The 20,906-nt window shown below is 59.7% G+C and overlaps 1 protein-coding gene and 1 long non-coding RNA gene across 2 annotated transcripts in view; one reads left to right on the top strand and one right to left on the bottom strand.

Annotated features, from left to right (window-relative positions):
* The window catches only part of Hspg2 (heparan sulfate proteoglycan 2), a 90,012-nt gene extending 69,112 nt beyond the window's left edge, over window positions 1-20,900 (bottom strand). Inside the window, exon 1 of the mRNA XM_015484794.1 lies at window positions 20,816-20,900. Coding sequence (XP_015340280.1) covers window positions 20,816-20,878 — 63 coding nt within the window. The 5' untranslated portion in view covers window positions 20,879-20,900. The remainder of the gene's footprint in view (window positions 1-20,815) is intronic.
* On the top strand, window positions 5,927-7,529 carry LOC125620485. Its single transcript, XR_007352199.1, has 2 exons — window positions 5,927-6,995; window positions 7,471-7,529. It is a non-coding gene; the product is annotated as an uncharacterized LOC125620485 (long non-coding RNA).
* Window positions 20,901-20,906: the final 6 nt, after the last annotated feature.

Genomic DNA, 20,906 nt, shown 5'->3' with positions numbered 1-20,906 from the left:
GCAGTCAGGGGGGTGCAGGGGGCAGGGGGAGGGGGTGCAGGGGGCAGCCGGCTCTGCGCTTGCTCCCGTGGGCTCCAGCAACAGGAAAAAACAGGTTGCAACAGCTGTGGCCAGGAGACCAGCGGTGGGGTGGGCACGCGGGGGCAATATAGGACACGAGGGACTGGGCTCCCAGCTCAGCCATTCTCTTGGGCTAGTCCCTTCCCTTCCCTGAGCCTCAGACTCCGTCCCTGGCAGGTGACATAGCAGACCCAGATCACAGGTGTCCAACCTGTCCTAGCAGCCTTGTGGTCCCTCTGGAGAGGAGGTGAGGGGAACGAGGGGACACAGGTAGGGTTGGGGTCCCCTCCCCCAAACACTCATTTCCATCAAAACCAATCCACCTTTTCCCACTTTGTTTTCTGAACTTCTACATGATCCGTCTGGCTCAGCCCCTGGTGAGCTGTGAGGCCGTGAGCAAGCATCTCACCTCCGGGCCTCTGTTTCCTCACCTGTAAAATGGGCACCACCACTCAGAACCGTGGACCCTCCACATCTGTGGCTTCAACCAACCAGACCGAAAATAACTCGGAAGAAACCGCCCCTGCGCTGGACAGGCCCACCTCTCTCCTCGATGTCCCTCCCTGATCCACACACGGCCGAGTCGCCGTCCACAGGGCGTTCACGCTGGCTGGGGTGTTGAAGCACCTAGAGATGATTTAACGTTTACAGGAGGTGCACGTAGGATAGATGCCACTTCTCATAAGGGGCTTGCGTGTCCTCGGGGCTTGGGATCTATGGGGGTTCCCAGGATCAATGCCCCACTGACACGGAGGGACAACTGTCAACAATCTCCCCTCCCAGGGCTGTTGTGAAGGTGGAACTGAAATGTGAAACGATACCAACAGCACAAGTGCATGGCTCTGTGTTTTTTTAGGTGGTGCAGGGGATGGGGGCCTGGGGGTGCTAGGCAAGCGCCCTGCCACCGAGTCACCCAGCCCCGTGCTCATCACTATCCTCTTCTTTGGAATAAAGCTTTCCTCTTAGTAAATCGGAATGCTCTGGAGCTTTAAAAGTTCCTCTGGCTTTGGCATTTCATCATCCCAAACCCTGCAACGTAAAGATTCTAAAATTCTAGGCTGGGGGGCCAGGGCTGTGGCTCAGTGGCAGAGCGCTTGCCTAGCATGCCTGAGGCACTGGGTTCGATCCCTGGCACCACATGAAAACAAACTAATGTATCCACCTAAAACTAAAGATACATAAATAAGTAAATATAAAAAAAATCTAGGCTGGGACTCCCACCAGTCAAAGGAGCCTGGCTAAGGCTGGGATGTGGCCGGGTGTCAGAGTGCGCTTGCCTAGAGTGCACGAGGCCCTGAACTTGATCCCCAGCACTGCAAAGGGGACGGGGGAGAGAGGCTAAGAGGCTGGGAGGCTGGGAGGCTGGGAGGCTGGGAGGCTGGCTAAAGGAGGGAATGACAAAGTCAGAATAACACAGAGCCAGGAGCCAGGCTTCAGGACAGAGCCAGCCAGGGTTCTTATCATCACCATCATTATCAGCGTCACCTCCTCCCTCCCTGCTCCAGACGTCAGGCAGGTTACAAGATGAAGGCCGGGGAGCGGGAGAACTGAACTAAGCACACGCGGACGTGCTCGGGTAGACACTGCCTCCCTGCAGCCTGTGAGCTGACTGCACAGGGAGCACGTGCGAGGCCTGGGGACCTGGGAAAGGCACAGCTTGTCAGGTGCGGAGCTTTCCAGTGGCCCATGGGAAGAAGGCAACCTGCTTGTCGCCTTGCTTAGAAGCTGCACAGCTGTCCCTGATGGAGGAGCAGGGCACGCCCAGGTGGCTCAGCCCTCCTCTGCCTTGCCAGGGAGGCCGAGGCCGAGGCCACGGGCAGAGACAGCGATGATCAACACGTGATCCAATCCTGGAGGCTGGAACCGTCCGGGGAGAGCCTCTCCGCCACACCCCAGCATCCTGGGTCTGGGCGGGATTACCCACGGCTGCCCAAGCCTAAACGCAGCCGGTGCCCAAAATAGCCAGGGCAGGGGACGATGCCAGGAGGCCCCAGGCAGGGCCTGGCCAGGCCTGTCCACAGGAGGGCCCCCGTGGGCCAACGCACGCACACTCGACGCACAAAGGGGCGCCACTGCCGGGCACACAGCCCTCCAGGGGAGTCCCCCACCCACCCGCTCCCCGCAGCGCACGTTGCTCACGCAGGGCAGAGCCCAGGCTGCCGCCCACAGGCCCCCACCAGGCGGCCTCCTGCAGGAGCCAGAAAGAAAAGCCTGAAGGCCACCCACGCCATATAGGGAAGAGCCCAGACCTGGCTCCCCACTCCAGGCCCTGTGTGGCTCCTGCAGCCCCGGCCAAGACAATAGGGGCTATTCTGGGCTGATGGGGTATTTAAAGCTCCGACTGGCCTGGTCCCTGGGGAACGAGAGGCCTTGCCCTCTGCAAGACCTTCCTGAAATTGTTGCTCCCCAGACTCGGGCGGCTGCGCCCCTGGCTGTTCCCAGCCTCTCCTGGCAGGCCCTCCCCCAAGAAGCCCAGGGCTGCCTCCTCCTCCAGGAAGCCCACAGGCCACCTCCAGATCCAGCAGCACCCTGCAGACCCTCCGGAGAGCTGGCTCCTGTTCCCCGAGCGGGCACCAGGGTCCCAGCGTTCTCATCTGCAGTGCGTGTGTAAGGATCCCAGGGTGCGTGAAGCGCTTCCGAGGCTTCCGTGGCGGAGAGGCGGTTGCCCCAGCCACCGCCTGAGACGCTGGTGAGCGGGACAGGCGTTTTGTCTCACCACTGCTCTTTTTCCAGCACCTGGCACACAGTAGGTGCCAAATAAATATTTACTGATTGATCTAAGTATTTGTGGAATGTGTCCTGAACCCCCATGGAACCGCCCCGAGCTCGGGCACACGGCGGGTCCCCCTCTCCCTCTGATGACGGCGAGTTGATCACTTCACTTCATGGGCCCAACATTCCCAAGAGGCAGGTAGCGTTATTATTTTATAAGCAAGAAAACGGAAGTTCCATTCCCCACGATTCAGGAGCTTGCCCGAGGTCCTAAAGTACTCAATGGTCAAGCTAGGAATCAGACTCAGGGACCCAGAAGCTTCTCTCGTCCTGTATGAAACCTTGAAAAAGAACAGGGATAACTCTGGGCTGGGAGCCAGGAGCCTGAGTTTAGCTGTGTGACTTTAAGCAAGTCTCTCCTATAAAAACACAGTGTTCAGTCCTAGTCCTTCAGATCTTTCATAGGATCAAAGGAGCCAAAGGATGTGACCACGTCCTCCCTATAAGCGCCAACTCCTCCCCAGAGACAGCAGCTGGGAACGATGGTGGGAAGAGGCCCGGGGAGGAGGACGGGACCCAGAGCCACTCTGGAACAAAGCTCCGCAGTTGCCGACAAAGCTGGTGACAGTTCTGGGCCTGGCCCAAGGACGGGGAGAAGGGGTGGCTGGAAGTCACCTCTGGCCCTCCTCAGGCACCCTGCCCTGCTGACAGCTGCTGGGGCCTCAGGGCCAAGGGCCCCGGGCAGGCAGGGGCAGGGTCTCGCTGGGTCATCTCAGTCCCCCGGCTACAGCCACCACTCAAGCCCAGGAAGCAGCCTGGGCGCCCCCACAGCCCTTCACCCAGTTCCCTGGGAGCCTGGGCGGGGTGGAGGCTGGAGCAAAGGTCTGTGGACCAAACGTGCCCGACTCAAGCTGGACCTCGGGATCGCAGCAGGAGGGGGACGGCAGGACTGAGGTCCCAGGGGAGCCCTGTGGCTGACTCGGGGGCCTTGCTGGAGGCTGTGAACTTGGCCTGCCCGGCCACTCTCGGGTCCCAGCCGCTTCAGCCCACAGGCTCTCTCTCCCCTGTAATCACGGCTGACCATATTTTCCAAAGCAAAACTCAAGAAATCTGTTGAACCAGAGGTTTCTGGGCTACTTCCTGTGTCAGAGGCAGCCTGGGAGATGTAGTTTGGATGTAGAGGCTTTCAAATTTCTGGGGCATGTTAATTCTTTCTGAGGGAACACTACTATTTACTGTTTTACTAATAAATCAACGTCATTGTAGGAAATACGTGCCATTCCACACTGCGTGTACCTGGGCAACTTCTAGCTGTGTGATCCTGGGCAAATCACCTGACCTCTCTGAGCCTCCCTTTCCCTCAACCGTAAAATGGGAATAAAAATGACAGGGCTTATTGTCCCATACTTACTAGGGACGGGCGTCACCTCTTCTCCTCTTTCCCATCCCCAGCTCATCACCAGGACAGTGAGCTCACTAGAACCCCCCAGAGAAAACAATTCCTGCTCTGCCCCCTCCCTGGCTTGATAAGGCACAAGACTCACACCCACGGAAGGTTCCGTCACATTCCTAGATCCTGAGCTCCCGGCTGGAAGGGACAACCTGCACCAGTACCCTCACTCATCAGAAGGGGAATCGCAGGCCCAGAGAGGGGAAGTGAGGACTCCAGGGGAGACCAGCGGGAGGTGGAGGGCTGAGGTTCCAATCCCGTCTCTGGGGCTGGGGATGTGGCTCCGTGGTGAAGCACTCGGCTGGTCTGCAGGAGGCCCCAGGCTCCAAAAAACCAACCATCAACAACACCAGCCTCTGACACCCCCATCTGCTGGGCCACCTTACACCTGAGCCCAGCCCCCACGGTGACAGGGATGAGCGGCATCCTGTAAGCTTAGGACACAGCAAGGACATGGCAGCCGCCCCAAGAGGACAGGAAGAGGAGCCCTCGGCCACTCAACGGAGGAGGCAGGCCCAGCCTCCTGACAGGTCCTTTCACCCTCCAGGGTCACCTCCTTCCCTAGGCCAGGGCAGGGCACCACAGACGAGGGTTCTGGGAGGGCGGCAGGCGTCTAGGTCTTTGTGGGGGCTACTGAGGGCCTGAGACCCCATCTCAAGCTCTGGGACGGACAGGTGGCCCCTCCAGCCTGTCCTCCAACCCTAGACAGGCAGGTGGCCTAGGAGTGGGCGGCAAGGGCTGGCAAGTGGCGGGTGCCTGCTCTTGGCAGGGAGAATGCCACGTCCCGGGGACTCGGGTTACCGGAAACAGTAAATCTCCCTGCTGCCTGTCACCTCGGACCAGGAATGTCTGCTGCCCAGGGGAACATCCTGTTCACCTGCCCGACAGCCAGGGACAGCCAGGGACCTGGGACAGCCCTCTGCTCCCTGCCCTGCCCCTGGGGGCTGCTGGGGGCCCTGGGTCCCCCAGGTAGGGGGCACCTGTGATTCTGGGGCAGGAAGCGCTGCAGTAAGGGACCAACCACAGAAGGGGAGAAGGCTGGAGGAGGGGCAGAGAGATGGGGGACCACCTTGAAACCTGACCCCCTGGGCCCTGTCACCTGTGCACCACATGAAGGCTCTGACCTCGTGAACCCAACGCTGGAGGAGGCACAGGGTGAGCTCCGGAGCAGGACCAGCCCGGGGGCGGCCTGGCCCCACCGTGGCCAAGGTGCGGGGTGCTGGGCAACCCTCCAGCCCTCATCTCTGACCCAGGTGACAACAGGCCCTGCTGAGGACCCTGCGTCACCAAGCACGGCCTGGCAAGCTCCAGCAAGGGGAAGGGGAGAGAGCCAGGCGTCCCCACAGGCCACACAACGCTCTCCCCCTCGTGGGGCTGCCATTCACGAAGGAGCCAGGTGGACCCTAAGTCACATGTCACCGGAGAGAGTGGGAAAAGCAAAAGCCCAGCAGGCGAGGGGACGGGAGCCGTGGGCAGGGGCGCTGCCTGGGAGGGCAAAGGACGGCGACGCTTAGAGGCACAAGGGATGGAGGCAGGTCAGGAGAGTGTGGAGGCCACTCAGCACTCAGGCCAGCAGCTGCCAGGGGTCCTCGGTGCTGGGGAACCAGGCAGGAGCCGCTACCCAAGCATCGCGACCGCCCCGGGGCCGGGCAACTGGACCACAGTCCCTGGTGAGACAGGCTTGTCCGAGGCCACAACAGGGAGGCCAGGACCCAATGCTCCCCCTGGCCGAGTGTCCAGGGACCACAGTCCTCAGAGCTCCCTCAGGGAGGGCCGAAGGGGAGAGAAGCTCATCCAGATTCTCCTTCCTCCCAAACTGGCACGAGACCATCCTCGCTGGGCCTCCAGGTCCTCCCCCCACGGACCACAGGCCCATCCCATCCGCCTGTCGGGGAGGAGGCCGAAGGAAGGGGATGGAAGGCCTGGGTAGCACGGCCTGGGGCCTCTGGGCAGCTTAGACCAGCAGCTCCTCCTGCCTGGCCTCCGGGAGTCCGCATCCTGCCTGTGTCCTCTGGGCCTTGCCCACTCAGCACCTACGGCTCAGCCCGAGCCAGGGCACCCGGGTCATACTCGGGCTCCAGGCGGCAGATGTGCCCTTCAGCCCGGGGACTGGGCCCAGGCAGACCCCTGCGCTCCTGAGCAGGCAGAGGCCCATGAGCAGCCTGTTACCAGGGTGCCAGAGCGGGCCAGCCCTCGTGGGCAGCCGGCCAGACCCCGAGGCCCAGCCAAGTGCAAACAGCACGCTTGGCGCCCAGATACAGGCGCGTTGGAGCGGGCAGGCTGCCCGCTGCCCCGTCACAACAAACCATCATCTGTGCCCTGCCCAGGGGCCCAGGCGGCCGGCACCCCTGCTGGAGCCAGGGGCTGGGGACGCCAGGGAGGCCTCTCTCCCTCCCGACGAGGAATGCGCAGTGGGACTCTCCCAGAGGCTGGACAGGGACAGTGCAGGCACCAGCAGCGGATCAGGGACGCACCTGGACCAGGCTGAGGGAAGTGGGTGGGAAAATAAGGGGGACTGGCAGGGGCCAGGTATGGATATTTTAACATCTGTGGTGACCTCAGGCAGGGGGAGACTGAGAGAAGAGCCAGGTGCTGCGCAGGAAGCAGGGCGGCCACCGTGGGGGGTCCCGGAGACTGGACAGCGTCCAGTAAGAAGCCTCAGCAGGTCCCGTGGGGGCACACCGCACTTGACACACAGCAGCGCACTTGACACACGGAACCCTGGGCCGAGACAGAAACGTCTGCCGTGGAATAAGGAAGCCACTGGCCACAGGTGACACTCAGGACTCACAAAGCGAGGAGTGAATTTCTAAAATGTTTTATGTGATCTTATTTCATTACGTTTCAGTTTAAACAGTCACAGGGGACTAGCGGCGGGTCCTGGACCATGTCGGTTACGCCATCACGGACCCCCAGGCCCAGCCTGCAGGTGCCACTGCCTCCGGCTACAGAGGAGGGGACAGGCCCGCCTGAGGCCACATGGCTGCCCAGCCAAAGAGGACACTGGCACCAGGCCTGGCCCCTGCACTGCGCTCCCCACCCGGGTCATTGTCAACGCTGTTAAAGACTCGCGGAAGCCATACGTGTGTGTGTGTGTGGTGACAAGGCCGCCCGTCAATCAAGACCTCAAGCCTCTCTGCTTTTGGCCGAAGTCTGTCAGCTGCCTCGGTTATCAAGCCAGAAGGTGACGGGCCATTTATAAAGGCCTTTGATTTTTTTTTTTTTTTTTTTTTTTTTGTCATGAACAGGCAGAACGATGACGGAATAATCCCAGTTGGTTGGGAAGCCAAGTCGTTGGCAACACCCAGAATCTTCAGTGGCAAGGACGCTGGGCTGGGCCCTCCCCACCTTGTCACCCCCACACCACGCGGGCCTGAGAACAAGACGACACCTGCACAGGGCACGCAGGTTCACCGGCAGCCTCTGGGCCTTCACGCATGCTGTTCCTGCCTCTGGACGCTGTTCCTCCACTCCCGCTGGGTCTACTCCCCGCCCCCAAGGCCGCCTCCCTGAGACCCTTCACCAAGACACCTTCTTCCACAGCTAAAGACCTTCACTCTCACTTTAAAGCACTAGAGATTCAGTCCCAATTATAGTCATTCGGGTTGATGTCTCTCCCCTCCCACAGGGACCATCGGGGACAGTCCCCAGGTGGTTTTTATTTACCTTATTAATGTACACATCTAACCTTCAGATACTGCCCAATGCCCAGCAGCCTGTGGATCATAAACAAGGATTTACTAAATTAAACTGAATTATAATCCTGGCTTACAAGTTTGGGGACTCAATTTCTTATGGCTCCGCTCCAATCCCCCAGGATCCCAGTAGGCAAGTCCTTCCCTGCTGTGGATCTGGAATTGCACCTCCGTAGAAGGTAGCCCCTGCCCTCTTGGGACATCATTGGTACTTACTATACTTATTTAACAGACACTTGTCAAATCCTAAGTCACCTTCCTAACAGCCCCAGGAGACAGGCTGCACTATTATAGCAACTTTCCCCGTTTGCAGAGGATGTTACAATTAAGTGGATCAAAGAGAGGACGTAAGTCAAGAGCTTAGCGCTGTGTGTGTGGATCACTTGAGGTACTAAGTAAACTGTGGTCGGTTCTGTTTTTTCCTGTGTAATCAAAGGTCTGCAGAACTGGGGCAAAGTTAGGAGCTCCCCCAGAGCCGGACACAGAGTAGCTATTTCTCATCGACTCAGTTCCAGGTCCCCCAGCCATGGAAGGGGACAGGGGAGGCACCTGCGCCAGGCCAGGGCAGCTGCTCCTCTCCCCCACTGGGACCTGGGGGGCAGGGCAGTGTCTACACCGCAGGCCACGCCAGAGGAGGGCCCCTCTCCTCGCCATCACCTGGACGGAAGACCTGGGCGCGGGAATGGAGGGGCCTGAAGAAGCCGCTAGGGCGGCTGTTACCTGCCAGGGCCTGCAACACCCCGTCCCGTGAGCCCCGGCCCAGGTGGGAAGAGGGGGTGGAGGCGTGTGAACACCTGCGCTTCCGACACCCCTCACAGGGTCAGGCGAGGGTGGTTTTCAGGATGAACTCTGACTGTGGAGGCCAGCGCTTCCCTCTCCCCTCTCCAACTGGACCCGGCCCTCAATCGCCTGGGGATCTCTTTAGCCCACAGATTTGGCTTCTGTGGGTCTGGGTGGGGCCTGGGACTGCATTTCTGAGCTCCCAGGTGAGCCTCAAGCTGCTGGGACAGGGCCTCCGTAAAAGCTGAGTGCGCTTTGTCTTCTCGTGGTTTCACTGTAAGGAAGCCTTCAAGGGGACTGGAACCGCCTCTCACTGCTGTTGACGGTGAGGTCCAGTGGCCTGCCCGAGCGCAGAAGGCTGGAAAGAGGCAGAAGAAGCAGGACTCAAGGCCAAGGCTGCCCATCCATGCTTCCCATGCATCACACCACCCCAAGCCGCACCCACCTGGAGCAGCAGCCACCATGGAGCTGGGGACACAGTCCCAGCCCTGCCCTCCACCAGGCCCCTCACCAAGACAGCCAAAAGGAGGTCTGGGGGACTGGGGCTGGGGCTCAGGGGCAGAGCGCTTGCCTTGCATGCGTGAGGCCCTGGGCTCAATCCTCAGCACCACATAAAAATAAATAAATAAAATAAAGGTATTGTGTCCACCTACAACTAAAAAAATAAAAATAAAGAGGTTTGGGGCCACCATGCCCACTCCCAAGCACTGGCTTCCAGCGCCTTCTCTCCATCACCTTATAAAGTGGCCCGGAGCGGCTCTTCTGCAAGCTGCAGTTTCATTTCATGGGGACTGAAGTGCCCGCCTCTCCCGCAGCCTCCCAGCGGCTTCACACATTCCTTGTGGAGCAACATTACCTAATTTAACCATCGCCCTGCTCTCCAGGGCTCTCAAAATAGCAGTTGCCAGTGGGGGAAATGCCCTAATGCTATCAAAATAAATAGTCCTCCTCCTCCCCCCCTCTGGGCCTGCACCAGCCTCAGGACCCAGCCCAGGAGGAACCTAGGCCCAAAGGACAGAGGTGAGCCAGCTGCAAGAACCCTGGGACTCACTGGGCTGTCCAACGTCGCAGTAGCTCCGCGTCCTCTCCACACACATCCCTGGGCTCTGCCCCCAAATCCTCCAGCTGGGCCCCTGGCCCCCTGGGCCATTGTTACCCAAGACTGGATTCAACTTTCACTTTCTCCTAATAGCTAAAACTGTAACAGTAACATGATAATAATCGCCGCCATTCTCTGGGTATTAATTATGGGCTAAACACTTCCTACACCTCGGCTAGCTGGAGCCGCCAGGTGGAGATTAGATTCCAGGCTTGCTGATAAGGAAGCAGGTGCTCAAAAAGGCCCAGTGACTTGCCCAAGGTCACACAGCCCAGAACAGGCAGAATTAGGGTAGAAAGCCAAGCCCTGCAGCCCCAAAGCCCTGACCACGACATGCCTTCCACTGGGGCTCATCCAAGGAGTAAGGCTGGAGAGGAGAGCGGGGCATTGGTGCTGCCAGGGGCCTGCTGCCTGGTGTGTGGGTCTAGGGTCTGTTCACAGGCTGATGCCGAACCACAGAGGCCTGGTGGATCCCAGTTCTTATCTCACCTTGACCCAGTGGGCCCTACCATCAGCTCCCAGGGCCCCAGAGCACAAGCTGCCTGTCACCTGGGATCCAAGTCCTGCTGCCCCAGCCCATGTGCGCAGAGCAGGCTGCCACATTAAAGCAGGGAACACCCAGGCTGCTGACATACCTGGGGTGCAACCAGTGGTTAAGGAGCTGGGAGGGCAGGCTCTCCCACTGCCCAGGGTAATCATTAGCCAGGGCGGAGCCAGGGTGGAGAGCAGGGCCCAGCAGGGCCCAGGCAGCAGCACCCCCAGGGCCAGCTCCTCCCCACCCAATGCATCCTGGGGCCATTCTGCAGCCACACAGCTGGGCTGGTGAGCTAGAGGGGAAGGCTGTGCCACGAGGGCAGCTGGCCCAGCAGGGACCTAGAGGGCATTACAAAGTGTGTGGCCATCCCTCACATGCTTCCTGCCTTGCTCCTACTGCTGTTATGAAGGTCTCATGGTGAAAGGCTGCATGGCGGCCTGGACCAGGGCTTGAGGCCTTCCCAAAGCAGGGGGAAGGCAAACAAAACTGAGGCCCCTGAGCTGCCTAGGGACAGAAGAAAGAAAGGGAAAATCACAAAGTAAGAGTTCCGGTTATTTGTAGATGCCTGCTCTGGCTGGCTACAGGTTATTTCTGTGATCTCTACTCTTTACCAAAAGCCATTTCCACCTTACAGATGAGGCTGAGAGAAGTTAACTCACCAGCCTAAGGTCACACAGCACTAAGTGATAGAGCTACAGGAGGACTCAGCCCTGTGCTTTCCATGACATTGGCCCAAAGTACAACCTGCAGAATTAAATGGAGCAGAATAAACTGGAGGCAAAGTCACATAAAGGAGCCTCTAGGCTGTATGAAGCCCTTCAGTTCCCTAGCCAGAGTCCTGGTCTTTCTAAAACCCAAAAGTGTCCTGGGCTCCGAAACTCTAGTGGAGAGAGAACTGGGGAGGGCCCGGGAGAGGGGTGTGTTAGAAGAGGTGTCTCCCATAATCTTGGGAGTCATTAAAAGGTGGTTCCTGGGGCTCCTAGCACCTGTCAGGGCAAGAAGTGGGCCTTCTGGGAGACTGCAGGGGGAGAGGGTAGGAGGGGCTGGTGGAAGGCTGGGGAGCCCCTGGGAGAGGGGCAGGAGGCCTGCATCCCCGGGTTCTCCACCCAGAGAATTCCCCTCAGCTGCTCAGGTGAGACTCAGGTGAGGCCCAGGCAGGCTGAGAGCTTTGATCTTATCACACATTCCTGCCCCCGCAGCTGTCCCTGTCCCCTCTCCCCCACCCCCACCAGCCAGGTGGGAACCAGGCCCACTTCACCCTTTCCTCCCCGTCCTCAAGTCAAATCCAGGCTGCAGGCAAATCTGCCCTCAGAGCTCTCCCTGAGTCCAGGAGCTCACCTGAGACTGCCCTCCCTCCTGCTCCGGCCCCGTGGGTCTTCCCACCAGCTCACTGCCAGGGAGAGAGGGAAACGGCCGTTCAGGACCTACAATAACAAACTGGAGCTGAGGCGGCACAGAGAATTCCTGGGCTTGCCCTGGGTCACCTGTCTGAGGACGCTGTGGCTCCTGGGGCAGAGGTCACTGGCTAAAAGGACACTGGTGATGCCCCTGAATGTTCGCTCCTCTGGTACCCAAGGGGCCCAGAGGAGGGCCCCATGTGGGCAGATCACTGTAGGACACATGCACGAGTCAGACAGGCTTCAAAGAGGTCTACGGGCACAGGGAACGGCCCCCCTCATCTGTTTCAGGTCTTGGCACTGGTGGGACAATGGTATCAGCAGAGGATGTGGCAGGGGATATAGCATGGACCCTTCAAGGTGGCTATGCCAGGCCCCACAGAGTAGACCACCACCAAGTTCTCCCGGGGAACTTCACGTGGCCAGAAGAGCAAGACCTGGTCCATTTTTTTTTTTTAAGAGAGAGAGAGAAGAGAGAGAGAGAATTTCTTTAATATTTATTTTTCAGTTTTCGGTGGACACAACATCTTTATTTTACTTTATGTGGTGCTGAGGATCGAACCCAGCGCCCCGTGCATGGCAGGCGAGCGCGTTATCGCTTGAGCCACATCCCCAGCCCCTGGCCCATTTTTTTAAGTAGGAAAAGGCCCAGGAAAGAGGGCCTAGGAAGGCCCAGGCCTTGACCTCTTGCCTACTGGGCTGGCCAGGTACAGGGTGGGGGAGCTGGATGGATGTCACCTCTGCTATCTTGGGGACTTCCTCTCATTCTTTCCCCAGTTTTAACGACCCCAGCAGGAGGCCCCGCCTGCACAGCCAACAATGCAGACAACAGGACAACAGGACCCCAGGGACCAGGGAGAGATTCCTGGACCCCTGCCCATGACTTCCTCCTGGCCCTTAGGTCCACTTCCTCCAGAAAGTCTTTCCAGATCACTCAGCCTTCCCCGATGATCTGCGCCCTGTGGGCTGAGTCATGCTGGGTTCCCAAGTCTGGCCTCTCCAGCAAGACCCACAGCTTCGGGCTGCAGGGAGACCCCGGGCCTGCCTCAGGCTCCTTCCAGCCCACCTTCCTCTGCAGGTGGCTCTGGGGTCTGGGTTATCACTGCCCTGTGAGCCACTTCTCTCCTGGAACTGGAAGTATAAGCTCAGCCCCCAAGGGTTGTTGTCAATGCAGAGAAAACACTTGGCCCACCATCAGCACACAGTAGGTCCTCAGGCAGCGCCAGCAAAGGAGCCAAAGAATGAATGGGCAGGTGGAGAGATGGACGCATTCTTCTGCCTCTCGATGCTCAGGTTGTTCAGGTGACACTTTGGGACTTGTCCATAGATTCTACAGACTCCCAGCTGGTCCTCTGGTCCTTGTATGTCACCAAGGCCCCAGTACTAGGTCGGGGGAAGTGGAGACTAGAGATGATTTGCACGAGGGAAGAGCCCCAGGCCGGGCTGGCCCAGAGCGGGTGGCAGTTTCGATGAAGAGGAGGCGCAAGTGCTCACTCGATGGCCCAGGTGACCAAGGTCACTAAGGAGGAGACCCTGCATGTCCCTGGGCAGAGAAGGGACTGGCCTGTGCTCAGGAAATTCCCAGGTCCCTGTTCCACCAGCCCAAGGGTCACAGGAAGGCAAAAGGCAAGGCAGGGAGACGCGCTGTTGAAGTGACAGAGGCCACTGGGGCTGGGATTTATGAGGCCAGAATTTCGACCCATCCAGCCCCGGAGTGATCCAAGAAGAGGCATGAGCCCAGTTCCCAGCTATGTGAACACTGGGAACACCAAACAAGGAGAGCATGAGTCAGCGGGAGGAGGGGCTGGANAGGTGGGGGTGGGGGCAGGGGCCGAGGTGGGCTGGGAAGGGGCCAGAGGCAGCTGGGAATCCCAGCCCCACCCCAGGAGGAGCATCTGTGGGGTCACCCGAGGCCACCCTGAAGTCCCGGCTGCCTCCCCTTCCCACCACCTGGGACTGGAGAAAGATAGAGACCGTTTTCAAGCGTTAAAACTGGAGGCACCTGGACGTGACCCACCAAGATGGCCAGAGAGGCGGCCCCCCGACAGCCAGAGCCCAAAGCTCAGGGTGGGTGGGGAAGGCTGCCTGGTCCTGGCGCGTCCCTCCTTGTCCCTAGTCCTCCTGCTTCTCTGAGAGCCGCGAAGCCCACCGACCCCGGCAAAAGAAGGCCACCTCTGGCTTGCCTAGAGATCCCTGGGCGAGGTCCCACAGCCTCCAGCCTGGGCCTGAGGGAAGACAGGGCTGGGACGGGGTCCTAGGACGCCCCTGGGCCACTCCCCTCAAGTTGCATGAACATCCTTTCTGCACCCAGGGGAGCACTTGGCCACACCTCCTGCCGCTCGCAGCCCACCAACTGCACACATCTGGGCAGGGGACAGTGCGCCTGCAGACTCCAGCCTTTCCCAGGCCACACCCTGGGGTGTGCCCCCCTCCTTCCCCCTCCAGGAAGGAGCCATCAGGGTGGAGGGGTGGACTCTGTCCCGCAGCTGTGGCCTCAGTGGGGGAAGGGGGCAGTGATGGACCAGAGGCAGTTGCATCCGGGACTCTGAGCTATGAAAGTAAGGCAGCAGGAGGGGACAGTCCCTCTACACGGCCATTCATTCAGCAAGCCTGGGGCAGGGCACGGGCCAGCAAGAAGGAAGGTGTGCCCTGCGGGCTCTGGAAACCCTAAATCAAATACCAGGCTGGCCCTGCCCTCGGCAGGAACAAGACAAATACAGCCACCAGCAGCTACGGTGCACCTACCGCATTCCAGGCGTATCCACCTGGCCACCTCAAAGCCACCAAGAGATAGGTACCGTGACACCTATTTCACAACTGATCTGAGGCTCAGAAAGGTAAAGCAACTTGATCAAAGTCACACAGCCAGCCAGGGCGGAGCCAAGAATTGAAGGCGAGGTCCTCTAGCCCCCGCCCCCTTCACTGAGTCACTCAAGGGAAATACCTGGGAGTCCAACAAGGACACAGAAGAAGAAAGCTGGCACCGTGGGCTTCCCAGCTCGCCCGCATCCCCTGGGACCCAGTAGAGAGCGTGGCTGGGACGGTCGCTCCCCTGAGTCCAGGGCCACAGGAAGCCCCTCCCCACCCTTGGCCAGGAGCCGTCAAATTTCTTGAGGACACTGACTTCCTCACTGGACAATCAGTCACCTGCTTAGCGCTGGGAAAGTGACAGGCACAGAACTTGTGGCGCTTCCCTTTAAATGCACAAATATATAAGCCAGGGGCTTCGGCCACGGGCTCCGCAAAGGCCACTCGGCAGGCACCCCTTCCTCTCCTACCCCCAGGTCCATGCAGAGGCCCAGATGGAGAAGGCCAGGGGCCCACAGCCCTGACAGCCCCACCCGCACAGTCCTCCACCACCCGCCCTCCTCCTGCTCCCCCCACCCCCAGCCTGCTCCCCAGAGCTATCCCTTCTCAGTCTGTGATGACGGTGTCCCTGGTGGTCACACCTGGGAGGAAATGCAAGGGAGGGCGATGTGGGGTCCTCTCCTCCCATCCCACCCTTCACCCACCGGCACCCACTCCTGTCAGCCCTGCCTTCAAGATAGGGTTCAACACCTCCCCGCATCTCCACTGCCAGGTGCAAGCCCCAGCGGTCTCTTTCCTGGCTTAGGGCCGCCTTGCCTTTGCCCTTGACCCCTCCACACAGCAACCAGAGCGATCCTGTTAAACACCAGAGTTCTCGACAAGTTCTCATCTCACTGGGAAGCAAATCCTAGGCCTGGCTGTGCCAATCTCCCCGCACCCGGACCCTGCACCGACACCATATGCTCCCCGTCTCTCATACAGCCCATGACAATAGGCCTCCCTGCTTTTCCACAAATATGCAGGCCCGGTCCCACCCCCGGGCCTTTGCACTGGCTGTCCACTCTGCCTGGAATGCGCTTTCCTAGATACCCTCAGGCTCCCACCCTCACTTCCCGCAGATCTCTATGGGGGCTTTTCCTGACCCTGCCACCCCACCCCACCTCCTCACCCTCCTCTTCCCTGCTTTATTTTTCCTTCCAAGCACTTATGGCACCTGACAGATTTACTGTCAGTCTTCTTGCCCTAGCCACAATGCAAGTCACACAGGAGAAGGGAATCTGACTCTTTTGTTCCCCGCTATAAACCCAACATCCAGAACAGGGTCAGATGCAGAGAAGATTCTCCACCAATGCTTATTAAGTGAATTTAAAGGCTAATGCACACCCACAGGGGACTTTGGTTTACAGAATATTTAGTTACGTACGTCACTGGTTCATGCATTCATTCAACGCACATCGCAAGTGGGGTGCCAGACACCTCCCCAAAACCACAGCAACAGGGTGCCCTCCTCTGCGCCCCAGGGAAGTGCTCTGGTAGGAAGCTGAGAGCTGGTCCCAAGGACATGTCAGGATGCCCCAGGGATGCCGTGAGGTCCCTGCAGCGCTGTCCACGCACAGGGAGCAGCATGGGCGGGGGGAGTGTGGTGGCGGAGACTTGAAGGCCCCACATTCCCAAGCCTCAAAGAGCCACCTTGTTCTCAAGGCTTTCATGATGGTGCCCCCAGCACAGCCACCTCCGGCAGCCACGAGCCACTCCCCTCTCAAGGCGGCTATTGACATGGCCCCGACGCCACCAGGCTGGGCAGCGGGGCTGGCGGCTCCCCGCGAAGCGAGTTCCACACATACTTCTGGGTTTCCGTCAGCCTGCTCTGGGCACTGGGGCAATTGGCCCCAGCCAGGCCCTGGGAGCAGGAGGGGGTGGAGGGCCCAAAAGGCCAAGGCCTGGGCTGGGGCAACATTCCAGCAAGAACAGGACCCTCAGCCCAGCCTCCCCCTTCCTGGCAGAAGCAGGAGCAGAAGGGAGAAGGCCGGTGGGCGCCTCGGACCCTTGGGGATCTGCTGGGGAGCCAGACACTCCCCACTCCTCTTCTAGCAGGACCTCTCAGGGCTGCACTGAACTGGGGAGGGGGCAACAGGTCAGGGCTGGAAGGCTCCCTTACACCCCGGTGGTCCGGGGCCACAACCCACAGGTCTAGCCCCCAGGCACCTCTCATTCATTACTCCAGATCTCGCCACACCTGGGCAGCCCCTCTGCCCTCTGCCCTGAGACTCACCCCAAAGTCAAGCAGTCCTGAAGCCTCTAAAGATCCGCCTCAACCCCCAGGAAACAGCCCAGGCAACCAGGGAGGGCTCCATGCAGAGCGTCCTGAGGTCGTTCTGCTCCCGCCAGCTCGGGCATCCCCAGGCACAGCCCTCCTGAGCCCCTGCTCCCACCATTCCTTTTCTGAACTAGGCTTTGTGCCACCCGGGGCCAGAGTTCTCGGTTACATCAACATCAGTGACAAGTTTTATCCCCATCCCCTGACTGTGGCTACCGGCAGATGGGGCAGCAGATAGGGTCCAGAGAACTTCATCTGCCTTCCAAACTTGGCTCCTGCCAGCTACAGTGGCACACGCATGTGATTCCAGCTACTCGGGGATGTTGAGGCAGGAGAACTGCAAGTGCAAGGCCAGCCTTGGCGACTTAGCAAGACCCTGTCTCAAAATACAAAGGAGCTCCGTGGTAGAGCACCCCTGGGTTGAATTCCCAATACTGCAAAAAGAAAAAAAATATTTCCCTGAGTGTGTGGTACACAGTCACCTGGCAAGTTCTCTAATCTCTCTGAGCCTCCATTTCCTCTGCTGAGAGGTTGGGGACCACACGAGGAGCTGTGGTTTCAGACACTGCACAAGTACCTCCACTGAGCGCTGACTACCTGTCAGGCGCTAAAGATGCGATGGTGAATAAAAACAGGTGAGGTCCTTCCCTGCCTAAAGTGGACAGAGGAGACGGGTAATGAAGTGGGCAAATAAATGCATGTCAGATGAAAAGAGAATAAAACAGTAGGGCGGGGACACAGCTCAGCGGAGAGAACACGACTGGCTTGTGGGTTTGCTCCCTGGGACCAAAGAAGAAAGAGAAATCAGAACGATGAACAGAGCAGCCAGGTCCTGAAGGAACCAGGCAGGTCCTGAGGCTTCAGGGACAACTGTTCCAGGCAGAGGAACAGCAGACGCAAAGGCACTGATGTTAGCATGCTCAGAAACAAAGAGTGGGGCCGATGGCCAGGGCAAGAGGGGAACGCTGGCAGCAGGCGAAGCCGAGACAGAGTCCGGAGGCCACATCTCCCTCCCAGGCCTCGTGGGCTGGATGAAGTCAGGGGCTTGGATCTGATTCCCAGCAACAAGAGACGGTGGGAAGCAGGGAGCGACGGAGCGACAGAGGTAATGTGAGGATTCGCAGACAAACTGAGCGTCCAACAGACAGTGTGCCCTGGATAAGTGGGAACCATCCACAGCTCTTGTCGTCATCTGGGGCCCACGACCTCTGTGCTCACAGTCTTCCAAGTCTGAATCCAGTCACCTTCTGCCACCCTCCTTCACCATCTCCAGGCAGGGCCCCAGGCCCGCGGATCCCAACTTGCCTGCACTCAGCCTTGGGAACAGGCCCGGGCCAAGCCAGGCGGGGCCGGGACTCCTCAGACACAGGGTGCTCAGCCTGAGAGCTGAGAGTGGGGGGCATCTCTGCGAATGGACCTGCAGCTTCCCTCCGGAATCCCCCAGGCACTTTACTGTCCAGCCCTTGCAAGTCTGGGGCAGGGGGTCGGTGTGGAGGGACAGGCCAGCCAGCTTGTGGAGGGGAGGGCTGAGGTTCTGCCAGGAAGGGGAGGTTCCCCCACCCCCACCCCACTCTAGCCAGCAGCCTCCCCTGTGAGGAAATCCAGCGGAGGCAGGAAGCAGGTATCTCAGCTAACTTCCCTCCTCAGCCCTGGAAAACACCCTGATCACCACGCCCCCCCCCAAGTCTCCTGGCTCCTGCAGCACTGGCCCCAAGAAAGGAAGGGCCAAGGCCCCCCAAAAGAAGAAAAGGGTCGGGAGCCCAGGACAGGCCCTGAGCCGCCCAGGCCCTGCCCCCATTCCCAGCACCCTCTCCACCCCTCAGAACTGAAATTACTCCCACACTTAATCACAGCCCACTGTTCCCGTGGTCCTGCCCCCTGCCCCAGTGAGGCCGGAGCGCCCTGCAGCCCAACTTACCCTGCTCTGTGTCCTACCTCCCCACTTGCTCCTGCCTTGTGACTCTGAACCCAAGGGCAGAAGAGATCAAGAGCAGCAGGCAAGGAGGAGCCCAAGGCTTGTGAGGAACCTGCTCTTTTAAGACTCACAGCAAACTTCTCCCTCACATTTAACAGATGTGAAAACTAAGGGTCAGATCGCGCAGCTAGCCAACAGCAAGGGTGGTATGCGAACCTGGTCCTGGAAGACTCCTGAGGTCTTTCTCCTGAGCTCCTTCCAGCCCCCACCATCAGCCTGGGTGGGACGGTACAGACCTCCACGTGGCTGTATGCAAGTCCCAATTATAAATGGCCCACTGTCTCTGAGTTCCAGGAAGGCACAGACAGGGACCAATCTGGCTCCCTCTGGCCACCGCAGCCCCCTACCATGTGCCTGGGTATTGGGACACAGTAGGTGCTTGGCAAATATCTGCCCTGTGAATGAACCCCTGGACTCCCAGTGACTGTCATGGCACGGTGCTCAATGAAGATCTGTTGAATGAACAAGTGAATGAGATGATGGGCGGGAGGCCGGGAACTTCTGTGGAATTCCTCAGGCGCACAGCAAACAGCTCCACCCACCATTCCTGCCATTGTACACCCCAAGCGTGCAGGAGCCCCTCGCAGGGGCAGAGCTGGGAGAAGGTCGGGAGAGGCTGTTGGCTGGGAAGACACTCCAGGTCTCGATGGGTGCCTTGGGAAGGTAAAGGCAGTGTAGGGAGCTAGCTGCGAGTTCAGGTCAACCGGGAGCACCTATAGGACGCCACTGGATGGGCTCGGTGACAAGCCGAGACAGAAGACAGAGGCTGCAGGGCTGGGGAAAGCAGGAGGAGAGGTGCTGGGTGGGTGGGCAGAAGTGGTGAGGGGTCAGGTCTGGAAAGGCAGAGGTGAGGGAGCCAGCAAGGCAAGGACAGGGAATCAGTCACTGGGCAAACGTTGGCCCGGTTGGAAAAGTCACTCTCTTGGCTCTGAGAACAGGAGGCAGGGATAGGGACTGTCTAGGAGCACCTCAGAGGGGTGGGGGTGGCTCTGTGGCTCACCACAGCAGGCCCAGATGTGCCCCCACCCACTTCTACCACCAGCTCCCGGCCACCGACCCCGCCCAGCCCTCCTTGAGTTCACTCAGGTCCTCTGGGCCTCTCCTGGCCCAGTGCCTCCTAGGCCTCAGGATTCCTGACTGGACCTGAGGATTCTCTTCCTCCACATGGATCCATCCATCTAAGCTCGGAGCAGGGACTGGGCTGTCAGAGCAATCGGGCCCTGGACCTGGCCTATCGGGAAGGGGCAAGCTGAGGAAACTCGGATGCCATGGGGGCCCACCCCTAACAGGCCCTGCACCACCACGCACACCCACGTTTGTTCCACCGCTGCGGACAGCCACCCTGCCATCACACATTTTGAGGCCAGGCAGTTGCTTTACCCAGGCAGGGCTGGCCTCAGAGAGGTTAACAGCTCACTTGAGGTCACACAGTTACTCAGTGAAGGGCAGGGATTGATCCAGCTCCTCATGGAGTCAGCCTCATGACTCCAGAGTCCTGGGTGTTCCTCACAAGCCTTAGATTTGTTCCAAAAGTTCTTTACTTGTGCCTGCCTGGTTACATGCTACCCACGGGGACAGGCAGCATGGTAAAGTTTCAGCGAGGACTGACAGGGTCCCATCACCGCGCGTCCCTCTGCCAAGCTGGCGCAAAAAGGGGCACCCTCATCCTGCCAAGTTCCCACCCCGCTGGAAGTTTCTCCTCCTGGTCCCCAGGAATGGCAGGCTGGGCCATGCCCAGCGTGACTCTGAACCTCGGCAAAGTGGCCACGAAAGCCAGGAATTCCACGCGGGCCGACCCCGCCCCCAGACCCACGCTGGGTCCCCGGGTGTCCCCTGGGGTGGCCCCACGCCGCGGGGTGGCGCCGATCTGTGCCGGCCCGGGGTCCTCGGCGGGCGCCGCGGTCCCGGGCCAGAGTCCCGGCCGCGCAGCCTCCAGGGCCCCCGCCAAGTTGGCGGGCGCTCCCGGGTCCCCGCCCCGCACACTCACCGCGAGCAGCCGCCCGTGCAGCAGCAGCGCCAGAAGCAGCGCGCCCGCCGCCCGCCGCCCCATGGGCCCGGCCTCGCTCGCTGGCTCGCTC

Source organism: Marmota marmota, unplaced genomic scaffold (assembly GCF_001458135.2).
Source record: "Marmota marmota marmota unplaced genomic scaffold, marMar, whole genome shotgun sequence".
Taxonomy (NCBI): Eukaryota; Metazoa; Chordata; class Mammalia; order Rodentia; family Sciuridae; genus Marmota; species Marmota marmota.
The sequence above is the reverse complement of the archived record's forward strand: the minus strand, read 5'-3'. Positions and strand labels throughout refer to the sequence as shown.